At 40.9% G+C, this 19157-nt stretch overlaps 3 protein-coding genes across 14 annotated transcripts in view; 2 read left to right on the top strand and 1 right to left on the bottom strand.

Moving 5' to 3' along the window:
- Window positions 1–115: 115 nt before the first annotated feature.
- On the top strand, window positions 116–2799 carry LOC121603441 (pre-rRNA-processing protein esf-2-like). Its single transcript, XM_041932127.1, has 2 exons — window positions 116–872; window positions 948–2799. The coding sequence occupies exons 1-2, from the start codon at window positions 347–349 to the stop codon at window positions 1316–1318; spliced, it is 897 nt and encodes a 298-aa protein (XP_041788061.1). The 5' UTR covers window positions 116–346; the 3' UTR covers window positions 1319–2799.
- A 1341-nt stretch (window positions 2800–4140) lies between these two features.
- LOC121589533 lies at window positions 4141–5510 on the top strand. Its single transcript, XM_041908528.1, has 2 exons — window positions 4141–4553; window positions 4624–5510. Exons 1-2 carry the CDS (start codon window positions 4163–4165, stop codon window positions 5298–5300), a joined length of 1068 nt encoding a protein of 355 aa, XP_041764462.1. The 5' UTR covers window positions 4141–4162; the 3' UTR covers window positions 5301–5510.
- Window positions 5511–8046: 2536 nt separating this feature from the next.
- LOC121589531 (RIMS-binding protein 2-like) overlaps window positions 8047–19157 on the bottom strand; it is a 91120-nt gene continuing 80009 nt past the window's right edge. For 11 of the 12 annotated variants that reach the window (XM_041908515.1, XM_041908514.1, XM_041908519.1 and 8 more), the window contains one exon: window positions 8047–14903. In XM_041908515.1, the coding sequence (XP_041764449.1) occupies window positions 14280–14903 (624 nt within the window). In that variant the 3' untranslated portion in view covers window positions 8047–14279. The remainder of the gene's footprint in view (window positions 14904–19157) is intronic. The other variant, XM_041908524.1, reaches the window with a different exon arrangement.

Genomic DNA, 19157 nt, shown 5'->3' with positions numbered 1-19157 from the left:
AATCAAACAAGTGAATCATACAAAAAATATGTTGTTTTGTATTACTAGAATTTATTTTGTTGCAGGTTTAGTTTTGAATATTTTGTTTTTGTTACAGTGGGTTATTTTTAGTTTTATTTAATCACAAAAATATAATCCTCACGCAGAACCAAGCAGAAATCAATAAATTCTTAGCGACTGGCAGCACTGCCAAAACGCACATCAATTGTCAACAACACATGTGTTTTGGAGCGACCAACCAGCAGCATTTGTTTATTCGAGAAAAGTTGGAGTAAATCGTTAACTAAATAGAAACGATTATTTCAAAGATTTTGTGACGTTCTTTGGCATTGTAAATTGGTAAATCATGAAAAGAAACGGAAGTATTATTCTCACACAAAAAAAGAAAAAGCATATTCAAACCCATTCGGACGATGAGGATGACGATCGCCTATACAACAACGAATCTAACGATGCCGGTCAAGAGCACGAGGATGAGGACGACGATCTAGCCGATGGAAGTGAGGAAGAACATGTTTCAGACGAAGAGGATGATGACGGGCAGGACTCAAATGAGGAGGAGGAAGATGTGGATGACGATGTCCGGATGGACTCAAATGAGGAGGAAGATGTGGAAGCCGACGGTGCGAGTGGCGAAGGCGAAGAGCAAAATGATGACGGAAATGATGCTACCGAAGAAAGCAGCACTGCCAAAATTCCAACCCCACGCAACAAGGTGAAACGAGTGAAACCTTTGGTAAAGACAAAGCAAAAGAAAACGGGCGTAATATACATCAGCTCCATTCCAAAGCACATGAATGTGACGATCCTGCGATCGTTGCTGGAACCGTTCGGCGATCTCGGACGCATTTTCCTGCAACCGGCTCAGAAAGGTATGTCCTTTGCTTTTGTTATGCCACTTTTTGCCTTATGAAGCTTTCAATCTTTTCTATTTTGTATATTTACAGATGGTCAAGCTCGCATGAAAACGGCCAGCGGTAAGTCGGCAATGATAAAGTATACCGAGGGTTGGGTAGAGTTTCTTGATAAACGCGTGGCAAAAGCGATTGTGCCGATGCTAAACATGCAACCGATCACGAACAAGAAGAAGTCAGTGTTTCGGGACATCCTGTGGAGCATGAAGTATTTGTCAGGGTTTAAGTGGGTCCATCTAAACGAGCGACTAGCGTACGAACGGGCCGTGGCCAAGGAGAAGATGCGAGAACACATTCAACAGATTCGCAAGGAAGCTTCGTATCACGAAACAAAAGTGCACCACAAAGAGGTGGCACTGAAAAATGCCGCAAGGGAAAAGAAAGGCAAAAATAAAAAGCAATAAATAAAAATCATTTTGTTAACGGCAATCCTCCTATCGCATTGTATTATAGAAATTTTTTTGTTTCATTTATTTTGGCAAGAGTAGTTACAAGGGTAAAAAAATAGACAAGGGTCGTTGAGTGGAATTAAATTGTTTTCTGATCCATTACGATCATGCATCTGAGATCATCTGAGATTGTGAGTGAGACGCTAAAACTACGATTGAAATTATGTGAATTGGAAAATGGAATTTTTAGAACACACGTGAGTTTTATTAAAATGTACGATGGCTTTTCCAGTGGTACGTAGGACTAACTGTCCTGCTATGGGTAAATCAATAAGTCAAAGAAAACCAAGCCCACTAGTGTTACTAACCTTGATCGACAACGGTTGTGTTGTGCCAAAGAAGAAGAAGTAGGAGATGTTAGTTAAAAACAGACACTTTAAGGAAAATGTTAAAAATCGAGAGTTACTTAAATACAAGTACCAAGTCGGACACTTACTTTGGGTAAGGTGGACCTAATATGAGACCTGTAGAAAACATTGGAAATTGAAGAGGTTCATAGTATTAAGTTCATAGCAATATGATATGTTAATCCTATTGCTTTCCTTGCCCTGGTACGTACACCAATTCTTGACCAATTGCAACGAAGGTTCATTCAGCCGTGAATTTAGGAATTGTTCGCGCCACTTACAACCTCTTGTATGGAGAATCCAAAGCATTATTGAAATATTGGGCATTAACAGCTGACGTTGCTCTAGCATATAGAACAAAAGTCTAGAACTTCCCTTCAATCGTTTGATCGACTTTTTCAAGCTTTTTAACTATTTTAATAAAAATGTAAAAATGAAGTCTTATTGGTGGTTCCGTGTCATCTGCCGTTCGAACACCGTGACCAGGCTGAATGCCTCTTATTTTTGTTGATTAAAGTAGTCCAATTCGTGGTAAGATATTCGGTTTCGTGAAGTGCCTCATCACCGACGAATGAGTAATAGCATAACGCATCTACCGAAAACCCTCATTTAAGGCATTAGATGATATCTATTCTTCACTAATAGGAATATAAAGTAAAATAAACAAACACATTCGATGTCCATCTTTCCCGCTTTAGTGTCAGGATGCATAAACCACCAGAAAAAAAAGTTTTTACTGCTTTCATTCTCGTTCTTTCGCCATTTTTTTGCTTAATAATCACAACAACCCATTTGTGTAATAAACCTTCTAAAAATATATGCAATACACGTTGTAGAGTTTAAGATCTGCAATAGTCAAAAATGTTCTCAAATATTATGTTTTACTTTCAGTTTGGATGCTGCATTGTTGAATTATTTGACAATTACATTTATCATGTATTTATGAGAAGGGTCCATCTTACCCGCAGTGTCCGTCTTTACCTACCTTCCCCTACAGTAATCATTTGTCATATTTAAAAGATATCCCTAGAAAGCCTCAAAAAATGTCTGGTGACATTCATTACATTGACTAAATATATATTTTACTATTTATTTAATACTATACTTTTACTTTATTAGTTGCGGTAAACATTCGATTTTATTATTAATGAATAATATAGAGACAAATATTTTATGAATATGTAACAAAAATATGCTTAGATAACTCTTTATTTAAGTTATTAGAACTTCCCTTCAATCGTTTGATCGACTTTTTCAAGCTTTTTAACTATTTTAATAAAAATGTAAAAATGAAGTCTTATTGGTGGTTCCGTGTCATCTGCCGTTCGAACACCGTGACCAGGCTGAATGCCTCTTATTTTTGTTGATTAAAGTAGTCCAATTCGTGGTAAGATATTCGGTTTCGTGAAGTGCCTCATCAGCGACGAATGAGTAATAGCATAACGCATCTACCGAAAACCCTCATTTAAGGCATTAGATGATATCTATTCTTCACTAATAGGAATATAAAGTAAAATAAACAAACACATTCGATGTCCATCTTTCCCGCTTTAGTGTCAGGATGCATAAACCACCAGAAAAAAAAAGTTTTTACTGCTTTCATTCTCGTTCTTTTGCCATTTTTTTGCTTAATAATCACAACAACCCATTTGTGTAATAAACCTTCTAAAAATATATGCAATACACGTTGTAGAGTTTAAGATCTGCAATAGTCAAAAATGTTCTCAAATATTATGTTTTACTTTCAGTTTGGATGCTGCATTGTTGAATTATTTGACAATTACATTTATCATGTATTTATGAGAAGGGTCCATCTTACCCGCAGTGTCCGTCTTTACCTACCTTCCCCTACAGTAATCATTTGTCATATTTAAAAGATATCCCTAGAAAGCCTCAAAAAATGTCTGGTGACATTCATTAAATTGACTAAATATATATTTTACTATTTATTTAATACTATACTTTTACTTTATTAGTTGCGGTAAACATTCGATTTTATTATTAATGAATAATATAGAAACAAATATTTTATGAATATGTAACAAAAATATGCTTTGATAACTCTTTATTATAAAAACATGACACATCAATATATACCATCGGCCAGTCAACAAAAAGGTAGTCATATATGCTATTCCGAATATTTTTATCAGTCTTTTCGAAAACAACTTAATGCACTGACATATTTTTAAATATTTCAAAAAAGAGCTACACACAAAAACCCATCAATGTGAAATATCCACCAGACAACATTTCACGCACAACGATTAAATCCTTATCATGCCCCACCATTCGGCCCCAAACATGGGCGGGGCGTAAATCAAATTTTCCCACAAGTGATAGGAAAATCCAATCAGGCGGAAACCAATCATCACCCGCCCTGCATGCAGCTGAGTTCGGACTGCACAGCATCGGAAAAGCGATGTTAGTACGGTTTGCGGTGTCACCAGTGATGGTCGGTTCAGGGAAAGTGGAATCGGACTTGAGCGTAAGCTTTCAGGAACTGTTGGAGGCAATCGGAAGGGCAAAACCTTCCGACCGCGCCCTGTACGATGCTTTCGCTCCGGTAAGAAAACGCATATGGCGCAAAAGGTGTATCCGCTGGCTGTCCGGTGCGGTGTGTCTGGCGGCCATCGGGTTGGTGGTGTACTACATCCCGTGGGTGAACTGGCAGGTAACGGCCGTTGGTCGGTTAATCATGATCGAACTGTTACCCTACTGGGACTGGACCCCGCTGTACCGTGGCAAGTGTTTAATAGCAAAGGCGAAAGAAACTGATGCCCCGAAAAAGTATGCACCGATCACTTCATTTCCGGAAGATTGTGTTGTGTGTCGAAATTTTGGTAAGAAGTGTTAAGGTTTTTTCATTCTTATTGTTTCAATGTTTGACGTAACGTTACGATTGCTCTACAGATGCGGTGCCAGTGCGTACCAATGTGACATACGAAGCGTTATATCGAGATCACCTTATACGTAATGTACCGATCATCGTGTCCGATGTGCATCTCCCTTGGGACCAACATCCTCGGTACGGAAGTGATTGGGACAGCTTCTTGCTGGATCTCGAGGACCTGCTACTGGCGAGCCCTTGTGATTTCCGCACGAATCTTCTATTCAGCCCACGAACTGCTAAAGCTCCAGCAATAGCACGTATGGTCGATCTGCTCGCCAGCAATCGGAGCGGGTATGGAAATGGCATCGCACGTGGTTGGTTTGTGCAGTTTCGAAACTGTGCCTTGCCACCGATCAAGAAAACGCGCACCATGTTCGAGAAACCCTACTTTTACGCCACCCATTGGGAACCGCCCTATACAAACTGGTTGCTGCTGTCCCGCGCTTTTCACCCGGGGGCACCAGAGCTGACACCAAACATGGCCGGTCTCGTAATAGTACATCAGATGCGAGCAAGGCTAAGCGTTACGCTTCGGCCGCGGACAGAGTGTAAGGACAGTTGTCGTGCGCTGTCACTAACGTTACACCAGCAACAATCGCTGCTATTCTCAACCAGCTTGTGGAACTTTAGCTACCTACCATCGGATGGCAACGAAACGTCTGTAACATTTATCACCGAAACGTACGAAAGTTTGTGAAACAGATGCGTCGAAATTATTAAGAAACCTGCAATATTACCTTATCTCAGCTTAATTGGCACTCTTTCTCAAATCGGCGTTTGAACCAATAGAACAACTCAAAACAACAATCGATAATGTGTGTTGCATTAGCAAATAATCTGATATCTAAGCAAGAACAAAGTACAACAAATAAAACCAACGTTCGATTCAGTAATGTTTAGTTGATTTATTCACATCATTGGTTCCCAGTGTAGTTTTATCAGCTATATTGTTTCATATAATAACATTTGTATTGTTTTTTTTTTCTCTTTTAACAATCATTGTAATTCGGTCGCATACGTCGTCAAACACCAATCGGAATCGCACTGTTTCATTCTTTTTTTTTTCATTTCGTCTGAGGTGTTCTGTGAGAGGAAGGAGACGCACGGGTACATGGGGCGAGATGTTAAGCAGTTTTGCGAAATCTGTATGCACTGTTACCCGCAACCCGAGAAGATTATTATCGTTGGGTGCGACAGCTACGATACCTTCAAGCATGGTGCCCCTCTGGGGGTTTGTATGTTGCGACAATGTGTTAGTATTATGGGACGCTTAATCTGGGTTTGAAAAGAAGCAAAACAACGCAGTACGCTCTCTGTAGGTTCATATGTGTTAGTGTGTGCGTATAAGAGGTATGTTAGATGGAACGTAGTCGAAGAAGAGCCTTACTTTTCATATTTGAATATTATTACTGCACAATAAGATTTTAAGAGGGGGCCTTTTAAGTTGTCTGTTTTTCTTCATTTGCTCTGTTTCTCTTTTCTGATTTATCCAAACGGCGATGCAATTCGTACAAGATCAAGGAGAGATGACATCAATTGGCATTAGACATCAGTCGCTTCATTGTCTTCTTTCTTTGGAGAGTGTTAGTCTAGCTTGAAAAGCCAAAGTACGTAAAGTGAGCAAAAGTACCAAGTGCGTGCTGGCTTGCTTGCATACTGATCGTGTTGGGAAAAGCTTAGGTAGATGTTAGATACAGTCTTTTGCTGCTGCTACTGAATGAGAGAAGGAGGAGTGTTACGTAGAGGACATTAGAATCAGATTTGATTTAAAGAAAGAAACGTGGAAGATATTTTCAAGATATAATGATTTCACCAGATTGATTTCAAAAGCATAGACGAAAATTTGATTGACAAAGAACTGGCGTAAGAGAAAAGGATGTTTTAAATATTCTTAAGTTACGCTATTAAATAAGTAACAGTTTAGAAGAAAGGTTTAAGATTGTGCGTTTCTCATTGGTTTCCAGTTTCCACGCGATACGCAACTTGCCGATCGAGACGAGATCCTTATATCTGTCCACGCGCTGCTTTCGAAAGAGGAAAAAGTTCCTTTGCTACTGATTAGATCGGATTTGCACAATTTACGTGACGTTCGCGCAATCGAACAAAAAACAAATAGACACGTGTGGTGTGGTTTGATGTTCGTTGTGTTGGTACGTGTGGTGATCGTGGCGGTGTGGTGATGGTATGCTTGTATACGTGTGTGTGTATGTATATCAGCGCCGCGCATCTTTCCCGGTAATTATGCCAATCTGCATTCGTTCGGTCCTAAAATACGGGGGGAGGTTTGAAAATGGACTGTAAACAGTTGTAAAATAGTTGTAAGCGATTGTCACAGTTTGTAGATTTGCTGTGTTTGATAGATGTGTGGAAATGTTTGTATATTTTAATGTGTGTGTTTGCTATGTGACTAATGTCTATGTAAACGAGCATGGGATAATTTAGATTAAAAAAAAAAACGATGAGCAGAAAATCAAATACGCAACATTCCCGGAGGCGCTAGGTGGAGCTTGTCAGTAAAAGCAGGGCACTATCCGCACTCGCACAAACAGTCCCGACGTTTATTGCGATTACTGGAAAATGGTGGTGCACAAGGGGTACAGCAGAGGACGAAACAGGGGAGAATGGTTTAATTAAACGAAACGTTCGGGAAACGTGCTGTTAGGAAAAGCGGACGCTAGCAGATTTAAGTTCAGTGTGCAAGAAGTACTAGCTAGTAGATGTGTACTTACGATTTGCGTGAAAATAGCTCAAATTTTCAAAACACGTTAGAAGTAGTGGTAGTGGTAATGGTAGCAGCAGTAGTAGTACACTACACCCGTATAACAGACGCCAACGGCTTGACGTAGCACAGCACGCGAGCAAATGGAAAACGAAGCGCAAAACTCTACTTTCTTTCGATACGCGATACGAAACCAATTCGCGAGGGTAACTTTGATCGTTTTCTTACCGTGCAAAAAAAGTTTCACCGCGCTTGGGCATGTGTATGTGTCTGGGTGTAGAGTGGTGATGTGTAGAAGTGTGTCGGTAGTAGTGTAATCCTTTCGCTTTTGCGGAAAGACGCGCAATGGCAATGAATTTCTTTGTACATATAGCAGGAGTGTAATGGTAGCAATGATCTGTTGTGAGCAGAGTAGTAGACGTGTCAGCAGCATTAGCAGTATTAATAGTAGTTGTGTTGGTAGTAATAGCAGTGGTAGTAGTAGAAGTAGTTGTTGTTGTAATGGTAGCAGTAGCGTTATGAAGAACGCCATTATCTCATGTGCGTTTCATTTGCGTTTTCTCATGCGACCTCGTTTATTTCTTACTTTTTCATTTCATTAAATTTATCAACAAAAACGAAAACAGTCAAGATTCCTGCTCTTACGTTCACGGGATCATTCGATCGTGCTACTATGCATTGACGTGTTCTACTATGCTGCAGTTATACTGTGATTTTTTCTTTATCTCTCTCTCTCTCTCTCTCTCTCTCTCTCTCTCTCTCACTCTCTCCCTTTCACATATATAACGCGCTAGTAGATGGTATGTTGAAAGTATGGAGGAGAAGGTTCATTAATTTATTTGTTCTTTTGTTTGGATTTTCTGTATGTGTTTTGTTCCGTTTGTTGCAATTTGATTGTGAAAAGTCTGTGTTTTACGTTGCATGTCTGTCGCCTTGTTGTACAATGGTTGCTACGAGTTTTTTTTTATTGTTGTTTATTTGCTGTACCTGTTATTTCTGCTTCCTTTGTTGCCTTCTCTTTTGTAGCACTGTATGAACCAAACGTTTGACCCGTGGGGATTATTTGGCGTGCACTCCTTTAAAGCCTGAACATTACAGACTACGTGTCAAAACAGGATTGAGTTCGAAAAATTGGACTGATGACCGATATAGTAATTAGAGGAGTGTTGTGTGTGTGTGTGTGTGTGTGTGTCTGTTGAGTGTATTTTTGTGATTGTTGGTTAGTGTCAGGGTAGTGTATAACTTTATCCCTAGTGCCACGACACACATGGATAAGAAAGAATACTATCCGCGGTAGGGGTATACTATTCTGCGTTCCGTTACTGCTGTTCCAAACTCACTGCCACTGTACTGGGTCGTTTCGCAAACGAGCTTTTCTTTTGCTCCCGATCATTTTCGTCGGCAATTTACGTGGTAATGAATAAGTTGTTCAATAATATATTATTTTGTAAATATGTTCAATTTAATTAATGGTGGGTAAACATTTGTGGTCGTTTGGTTGTCTCATGCCTGTTACCTCGCTTGAACTCGTGCCGCAACAGAATGGCTTTTTCCTCGGGTGCACCTCAGCTCCTGTATTCTGTACACACAAACACACATACTCGTCACCTAATAATATATCATTTTGATCGACGGGTTTCGAATCTTTTCTGCATTGGGTTCGCATTTTTTGTTTCTTTTCTTTTCTTTTATACAGCCTTACCCTTACTAGCCTACCTCTAGGGGTTTGCAGCAGTTGAAGAGGATCTTTCGAACAATCTCAACCTCGTCATTGTTTGCTGTTTTGGCTGTTATTAATGGGTTGATATTATTGTTATCCTATACGCTTACCAGACTGGTACTGCTGGGGAGAAGGGTCATTAGTAGTTTGAATTATTGTTTCTGCTGATCTTGCTGCTACCATGATCACCGCGTGGTGCGCAACGTATGCTAGAGCTCTGACGAATGCCGCTAAACATCCATCCGAATGGCGGTTGCAAATGTGAGACTTTCGCATTACTTTTACGCAAACATCATATTTACAGTTTACTCACGATAGCTTCGTGTGTGTTTGTGTGTGCTACTAGTTTTCAATTATATGTATATTTTGATGCTGCCGATGCTGCTCCAGCTGTTGCCGCTCCTACTTCACCTTTGCCGCCAGATGTATTAAATTCAAACAATTTCTTTCTAGTTCAATTTGTTGCAAGCAGTAGTTTTCACAAGATATCTTTCATTGCGCTTGTTTAAGTATCGCTTCACTTACAAACGAATGGTTTTTATTTCTGCTTGGTATGGTATGTGCTTCACGCGTGGTTCCGTTCGCATTCTCTACAGTCCACATGTTTATCCTTTTATTTGTTTAATTATTCCATAACTTTCAATTCTTCACTGGGCTGTTCTTCTCTGTTGATAAATGTTGTTTGAGATAAACATAACTCTTTTCGCGTTATGCCTTTACCCGAATTATAATGCTCATGTTTGCGTTGCGCTTCCTCAAAACGTGTGCAATAGATTCCGATTGAATTGTCCAATTTTTAGATTCAGCAAAGACGAAAGCAGAACAGGGACGAAAACAGCGCAAGAGACTAACGAGAGATTAACGCACAGGAACGTACTGCGTCTCACGCAGTGCCAGAAGATTGCACGCATTGCAATTGAAGTAAGTAACAACACACGAGCGTGACATCGTGATCCGTTTCGAACACGCAACCTTCATTTCATCCCAGAATAAACAGCATTGCATATCTGTTTCATGCTACATTTGCATGATTGTAGCGCTTTCTTTTTTCGTGGATAGTGATTGCGATAGCTGTACCCAGATAATCGTAACGCATCCTTCGCCTACCCCTGGACACATGCTAACATTAACGATCTATATTGTAACATCGTAGCGACTTCCGTTTCAGCTTTGATTTTCTTTCACTGTTAGCTTTTTCTACCCACCTTAGGCGAACTGCTTACCTCCTGCTTTCCTGTTCCGTTACAGTAAAGTTAAATATTGTGCTACAGACGCGCTTATTAAATACATTTACTTAACTTTGTTTACCTGCCTAACCTGCTGTTCGTGCAAATGCATGGGTTTTGTTTTTATTTGTTTACAGTGTTTCTTTGTTTTGTATTTGCTCATCCATACGGTGTGTTGCTGTGTGTGTCTGTCGTGATAGCGTTAGATCTATTTGTTTGTTTGTTTTTATTTTTTTTTTTACATAACACTAAACTACTTTGCGATTTGATTCACGCATTGCGTATCGTTTGAATATTTCTTTTAGCTCTTCTCTTCTTCCGCTTCTGTCTTTCTACCGCGCGCTTGATCTTCTCATTGGTATTGTTTGATAATTTCTTTTTGCCATAATTTATCGTTTAACTTAGTTTATCTTTTGTGTTGCTGGCTTAACGCATTACTATTTTCTCCGCTGTAGCTAGACATTACGTGAAACTGTACTTAAGAGAAGCATGACGGTGAAGGTGGCGCAAGTGTTTGTTTTAAGTTTAGATTGTAATTTTACTTTTGAAGCTTTCTCGTGTTCTAATTCTCTCTAGATATTTCTTGCCCAGTTTTCCTTTTCCATTTTTCGTATATGGAATGCAGAACTTGGTAATTATTGTGTGTTTGCTTGTTTATTATTTTCTCTCCTATCGCTTCGTTCATCCCATACTTTAACCGAATGCCGCATACAGGACGCTACAATTAGCACGTGTGAAATGGGGCCAAACTATAGCACGATATGGTCTCCAACAACAATGTTTGCTATCCTTTCCGTCTCTCACTTCCCAGCTGATGTATCCAATGTGTGCTTGAGTGAGTGTGTGTATCTGTGTGTGTGTGCTGGTGTGTAGGTGTGAAGGTGTGCCTGTGTAATACATGTATATGCTCCTGAGGAGGGAGAAGGATGAGAAGGAGAGAGGGTTTGGAAAGAAGGTAATGATATGGGTTACGATCGCATCTAAATGTAAATATCACCTTGTTTTATAGCTTCCAATATTCTCTTTCCTTTTCCAGCGACCATTGTTTTGTTCGCTTTACTTTGTCCTACTCTAAACACGGGTCGCACGTTGCAGCTGCAACCCATGTTTCAACGTAATGCAACACTTTTTTTTCTTCTTTATTCTCCATTCACGTACATTTTGTTCACGCTTATTGTTTTACGCTTTGCAACATGTATGCGTGTCGGTGTAAATGCTATTTAAATAATTATTTGTTAATTCTGTTTCTTATTCTTCAACAACACACAACAAGATATTCCACCCTGGGCACACCTGCATTATGTTTCACGAATTGAGCTTACCGTCGTCCTTGGTTTGTTCCTGGGCGTGTAATCTCAGTGTTTGTGGCGAGTGTCGGTGTAGAAGTGTCTGTTTTGTTTTCAATCTCCCAAACGAGGAAGAGTTGCACGTGTACCAGTATGCTACACCAATGATGACCGGTATGACCCAGCAGGGTCCAACTCTGCTTCGATGTTGGTCAACCATAAGCATACTGCATTTGTGTTTGTATTGTTTTGTTTTAGCTAGAATAACAAATAGAATACTTTGTTTGACGAAGAAACGTGTGTTTAATGTTTTTTGGTTTTTGTTTTTACTTAGTTTTTTTGTTTGTTTGTTTGTTTTGTTTTGTTTTGATAACGATTAGCTAAAGTTTAATCCATCCTCCAGATCCAGCATCTTGTTGCAAATATGCTCCAATAAGATTAAGAGTACCATTATGTATACCCTATATTTTCCCTTTACTCTTTGCTCTCACTTATTTATTTGTGATTGTGTAACACCTCGTAACGTACGATTAACACCACAAACACACACACACACTCACACATACATACGCGCGCGCATGCACGCATACTCTCCTTGCAGTAAGAAAGCACTTTCAGTAAAGCCAGCTTAAGGTGAAACCAATGTTAAGTACTAACAAACGAAAAAAGAAGCAACAACGACGACGTTATAACCGACCGTCAGGTGTGGGTTGGGAAATTGTGTATTTTAAGCGGCAACAGTTGCGCATTAGAAATGCGTATAGACAAAAACCAGACATGCGCGCACACAAACACACAGACACAGCAACAACAACAACAGGAGAAAAAAGACACACACGGAAAGGCAATAACAGAAACAATCGGTTCACTCTTCTACAAACGCTTGCTAGTAACGTGGAAACATACTTTGCTAGCGCACGGGGAAAATGAAACCCATAGTACGTGGATCCTTTCAACACGGATAACAGAGGTGCAAACCTTACATTCTGCTGTGTTGTCAACCTGACCTGGCCTGTGTGCGTGAATTTGCAGCGGTAACGCTATTTTATTAGCTACTAATCCCTATGTCCTACACTTATTACTCTGTTGTCCATTTGCTGCTTGTATGTCAGTGTGGGAAACCGGAAGCGGCATTACAAACAAAACAGACACAAACCTACATAGCTGTAGTGAAGCAGGCTATAATAGAACTTGCCATTTGAACACTGCTTCGCTCTCAAGAAGCATAAGCGCTGGCAGGTGAAAAAGCATTCCCAAGCATTGTTACCTTTTGACGGGTTTTTTTGCCATCTCCTATCCAATGCGGTATTTAACTATAACTTCCTATGTACATTTCCATCCCGTTTACCAGTGATGGAGGCGCCTAGTTATCGATTCGTTTTCGGACCACTGCCACAAAAAAACACAAACACTGGGATGCGATCTACATGTGCTGCAGGTATGTTCTTGTTATTTTCAGCTATTTCTCTGTTATTGTGGAAAATGTTGAAAATTGTTTCTTTAGTCCTCAAGCGCCTCTCCCATCGCCCCATTCGTAATAGAAGAGAGAGAGAGAGAGACAGAGAAAGAGTGAGAAAAAAGGAAAGAAACACCCTACGCCAGTACTAGTTGCTACACTCATTAGTTTGCAAAATTCGGTCTAGTTGCTATTGATTCGGTCAGCTGTTATTACCTGCGAAATGCTATTCATATTGTTGTTATATGCTGTGTTCGGGTTGCTTTACCGCAGGACTCCACACAGCATAACACGGAGCGCAACATAACAACTGACAGCTGCCAAACGCTTCAGAAAACGCTTTATTGCCGGTACTATGTTTTGAATATCCTTAGCAGGCCGCTCATTTCTCGTTGAAATGCTACCAACTACTGCGATGACCGACAGTTAATGAAACGCTTTACCTCCTTTCCCAAGCGTTTGGCAGCTGTCAGTTGTTATGTTGCGCTCCGTGTTATGCTGTGTGGAGTCCTGCGGTTAGTTAATCTCACTAGCTACTATTTAAACGGGGGATGGTTGCCATTTTTTTGTTCCTATTGTCGTTCTTGAAAGGTTCAAATACAATCGAAGAAGAAGAAAGTAGTGAACTTTAGTGCGAGAGCGAGAGCCAAAGAGAGTTGAGAAAGTGTGAGAGATAGAGAGAGTTAGAAAGAGATATAGAGAGTAGGGGGAGAGTTCGATTGTTTTCCTGCTTGCTTTTTAATTTTAGCAAAGTGTGCTTATGTGTGTGTGGTTTGGGTTTGCTTTTTTTTGTTGATTTTGGGAGGGTCACGTCTCCATCATTCTCTAGTGAATCCCGTATTATACTAGGATTCACACTAAGCGCAAATAGGCTTGAATAGCAAGGAACAACAATAAAGCGTTGGTGAAAGTTAGCGCAAATGTATGATTGATTGATTGTTTGTTTGTTTGTTTGGTTGTGGTCACCGCCGTTTGTTTTTTTTTTCTTCTGTATTTTCTTCTATCTTGCTGTTTTTACTTGTTTTGATATCACGCCAACTCCAGGTGTGTGTATGTGTGTGTGTGTGAGTGAGTGTACATGTTTTTTTGTTTTTTGTTTTTTTTTCTTCTGTCCTCTTGGTTCGTGAAAGTTCTCCACGGCCGCGCATTTCTCTAGTTGTGAAGCCGAATAACGAGCCGGACGCGGAATCGAACGGTTGCTCGCGGCTCGGAACGATAGTTACAATTAGGATAATAACCATAACAATAATCATAATCAAACGCCTGGGGTTATTTACCGCCGAGACCGAATTTCATAAATATTAGCTCCTTGCCTTTGGACAGGATATCACCGCCCGGTGCTGCCATCTCCTGGATCTTGCCCATGATATTCGGGCCGCCGGGCTGCTGCTGCTGCTGCTGCTGACCCGGCTGGCCACCGGGCTGCTGCTGCTGTTGCTGCATCGGTTGCTGCTGCTGTTGGCCACCACCACCCATGCCGAAGCCACCGAATGGACCGGACGATTGCTGCTGCTGTTGCTGCTGCATCGGCTGCTGCTGCTGGGTGGCGGCGGGTTTCTTGCCGAACAGCCCGCCGGTGGCAGCACTGGCCGCACCGGACAGTAGGTTGGACGCGTTGGAAAACACCCCACCGGACGAGGCGGTCGTGGTCGGGGTCGGTTGTTGCTGTTGCATCATCGGGTTCTGTTGCTGCTGCTGCTGCAGGTGGGACTGTTGCATCATCGGTTGCTGTTGCTGCTGGTTGTTACGCATCTGTTGCTGCATCGGTTGCTGCATCTGCTGCTGCATCGGTGTTTGCTGCTGCTGCTGCTGCTGTTGCATGCCGGTCATGCCGCCGACATTACCACCGATCCCTATCCCTTGACCGATCATCCCGCCTATCCCCGACATCCCCTAGAAAACCCCACCAGCTGCGTTAGTATGCGAAAAGGAACACGTTACATCGAACACTCGCTACTGCTGTGCTCTCGCCCGTCCCAGGAAAACCCCACCAGCCCAACCGTGGACAGACAGACAGAGAGACAGACGGACAGAGAAAAAGAGAGACGGACAGAGATACAGACAGAGGGAGAGAGATAAAGAGAAAGAGAGATGGGGAGAGTGAGGGAGTAATAGATTACAGATAGAGAAAATAAACAGAGACATGTCGACATACACAATAAACTGTCCAAAAAACAGGGGCATGTGTGCGTGTTTTGTAGAGGTGTCGGTGAGTTTGAGTGTGTACATCGGTGTCAGTTTTATCATGTTCGGTTGCTTCGGTACTTCTGGTCGTTGAGCTTTGAAATACCTCTATTGCATGGCCCTCCGTACGTTTGCTAAAGAAAATAAATGGTCAGCCAAGTTTCCAAAACAGAGCTAAGGTTTTTTGTTTAGAGTGTTCGATAAAGAAATACCAACGTAACTAAACATAATTTAAGAAACATTTAACATAAAACTAAATAACACTAAATCGGTACTAGTATTGCTGGAGCGAAGAGCGCAACGAATTATTAACGCATAACTAGTAACACGGAAAACACAAACAGTTTTCTCTGCTAAGAGATAGACCACATCTTTGTGGTTAAACCCATGCATCAAATATTGCCACTAGTGGCAGCAGACAAAAGAAACGCCGCCCACTTACGCTCTACCGGTAACACTCTAAGTAGAGTAGCATTTTTGAGCATTATTATTAACCGTAATATTCAACAACAAAGCATTGCACAAAAAATCGACCGTAACTTACTGGTTGAAGAGTGGAGAAAATGGGCCAGAAAATCAGTTCCGGCGCCTTAACGTTACACATTACCTTAGCCTCAAGAATTTGATAGCGTTAGTGTAGCTGAATAGCACATCTTTGGAGAAAAGCATAACGAGAATATGTTGTGAAAAAGTAACAACCCTTAAAAGCATGAACCCCGATAGAGGCTCTCTATCAACAAACTGTTAGCTAAATATTTCAATTCACAATTCCTACCCCGTTGCTAAATCTGATATGATGTGTGAACGAACTGTCAAACGAACTGGGTATGAGGCACTCGACAAACGAGCGGAATCTCAAACATACAAATAATACAGAGGAAAGAGAGTACGGAAAAGTGAAAAATACGATCATGAAAAAAAGGATGTGAGAAATCATGTGTATTCAAAACATACGGGTAACGGTAACTGTAATCACTAAATGTAAAACATTACTAAAGAGAAGAAGAGAAAACGTTTACACTAACTGAAATGATTAACTGTACTATAAGTGTGATGAAGCTATACTAGAAAAACAACGTGGACCCAACAGGAGGGGAAGTGAGCAATAAAAACTAAAGCGAAACGGAATGAGCGAGTAGCTAACGAGTGCACTCGAAACGTGCATTTGGTGGGTCCGAACAATGTGCATCAAATGGGTTGAAATGTTACCTAAACCGGTGCACTGGCTTGGAACCAAGCACAATGCCGGCAGAACATGAGATTTTTCGACTCTTGACATATGTGAAGACGAGATGTGATGGACAGCAATAGGTAAATTGAGGGTCAATGAAAGAGAAGAGGCGATGCATAAACATGGTCAACTTTTGGGACCTTAAAAATATTTTGTAGTGTCTGTTAAACACTTTATGGCACTCGACATACGGCTGCCAAACCTAGGATGTGGTAGACTCATTTGCATGAAAACTCAATTTAAAGCCATTCTCAGCTGCACTTGCGCGACCACCTGCTTGTTTGACAGGAATAGTATGCAAGAAAAATCGTCCAAACGAGGCACTACAATGGCGAAGCTGTTGCACTGGAATCAATTTTGTCTACGAGCGACTGGTCTAAATTTAATGTCGCTTATTTTATGCTTGCTCCAGGGGGTCGATACAACCTCCAACCAATAATTAGTTGCTGGTTGGCTAGCTGATGTTAAATTCGCAAGCTGTAACCAAGCGTTATAATTCTATTCTCGTCGTAAGGGCATGCGCCGGAAGGTGCATGGTAAAAAGGTACGTGTACTTCACAAACTGATTATGAAAACGGTGACCGTATTATTTTAATGTAATTTTATAGCTATTGACGAAGCGCATTTTAATTACCTGATATTGGCTTTTATCATAAAATCAGTTCGTAGTGTGAATGTAGGACGCTCTTTCAGAATCATAGCGATGGCTACACAATTTATTTGCCCGATCGTACAACGACGCGGTAAACAACTATAGCAACCATCTAATACATAAGAAAACATTAGAAAAACAGGTGAAACAGAGTGTCGGGATGTACGCCGCTGCTACGAACGCTACGACTCAATGGTAGCAGCCATTGTGTGCGATGAACGATAGTAGACCACTAGCATGCTGGACCATCAGTGCCAATGAACCAAAGTTTTGTCTTCAGCGAGCCAAGAGTCATTCGACGGGGTTCGTCGCTTGGAAAAATCTCTTCGTCGGCGAACATGCACTACATGGAAGGGCAGAGTTTTACAGCTTCAAAGCGCTCATTATTGGTGTATTTAGCCTTTTGGGAAGTGGATTTGTTTTAAGGAAAATCAAATAGAATCCCTTCACATCTTCAGTATGTTACAATTGCCGGTGGCTGATTAACGGTGGGTAATGGGAACAAAAGATTGTTTTAGTTTTATCATGTTGTTAGTCTAATTTTTGATCACAGTTTGTGTTAGTTATGGTGTGGTTTCATTTTTGTTCATTGCGGTTTACTGGAAGGGAATGATGGGACAAGTTTTGCTGGAGAAGTGTAATGAAATTAATGAAAATAAATACTAATTAAAAAATAATTTGAAACAAACCATAAAGTTTGTAGTTATAAAACAATCTAATAAACAAGTTCTAAATGATTGTTCACTTTTGACGTGACCTATTTGGTAAAATTCTACATTGATGGACGTAATAGAGGAGAAAACGAAATTGTTAAGAAATGTTAAAACACTATTACAAACTAATTTGATTTAAAAAGTCATGCCAGTATAACGCAACATTCGCAACAATTAAAAAAACCGAATCTATGAATAAACTGGAAACTAGAGCACTTACATTACCGATACTAGTACTAGAACATTGCTGTGTAAACGGTGGGTTAGTGGTGTAGTAAAATGTATGGAAAATTTATTGTTATTCTTCTCTGCTAGATCTTTGTTTCTTTTTTTGTCTTGATGCTATTCAATTGCACATTTTTTGCATAGTTTCACAATTTCTTGCATTGATTTTAGAGAGTTTGCTACGGATGCTTGAGTCGCTTAATATCCGTCTCTCCTAGCTCATTACCCGTGAAGTTAGTAACGAGCAGATATCTTTCGTCTCATATTTCATGGTAATAGCTTGTCATTTGTATTGCGCAGTAAATTTGGCATTTTTTGCTAGTAATACATAATAACACACACATACACGTACATACGTGCATGAGTGCGATGGGATCCACATCACCCGAAATCCATTACCGCCATCCAAATGCGCCCGATTAGGCTAAGATACATCGACATCGACTAACAGCGCACGCAATCGATCTGACGCACGCATGCTAAGGCACAATACAGCGCCTTGTAATATATCCGGTTTCAAGCTGATGCAAAGTCGCTCGCTTTTGTGAACACCCGCGGGTTGGGTGTTCCTTCGGTTTGCCGAAACGAGCCGGATAGACGATACCGCCAAACCGAAAAGACAATTGACAATAAAAATTGATGCGACCCTCCTTCCGTTTTCGGTTTAGTGAGCAACGACACCCTGGTGTCCTTGCAGTGGAAAGCGGATGGAAGAGATGGTAAAATGGGAAACGATAACGAGACGACACGAGAGGAAGAAGCAAAAGAAAATGTTACTGTAGCCACCGGGTGTAGCCACTTTGGGTAGACGACGGGTGTGATATCAGTGCCTTTTTCCGGATGGTCGGTGATATAGGTCGTGACGATAAGGCTGACAGGCTTGACGAATAGTGATGAATTGAGCGAGTAGGATCGCAAATAAATGTTCACTCGCTGGCGCGGCGGCACTCACCATCCTTATCAACAGACACCGAGCGCTACGCGCAAGGTCACAGGATACGCCATCCACGCAGGACACATGATACACCGGGCCGCACCGTGGGGAGTAGTAGGGGTCACGCACAGCACAGTGAATATCCTCTTTCTCCAGTGAATGGTTGCGGGGAAATGGTAGAAAATAATCGAAAAAGGAGATCATTGCT

Source organism: Anopheles merus, chromosome 2R, assembly GCF_017562075.2.
Source record: "Anopheles merus strain MAF chromosome 2R, AmerM5.1, whole genome shotgun sequence".
In the NCBI taxonomy this organism is placed as follows: domain Eukaryota; kingdom Metazoa; phylum Arthropoda; class Insecta; order Diptera; family Culicidae; genus Anopheles; species Anopheles merus.
Note: the sequence above shows the minus strand (reverse complement) of the source record. Positions and strands in the feature narration are given on the sequence as shown.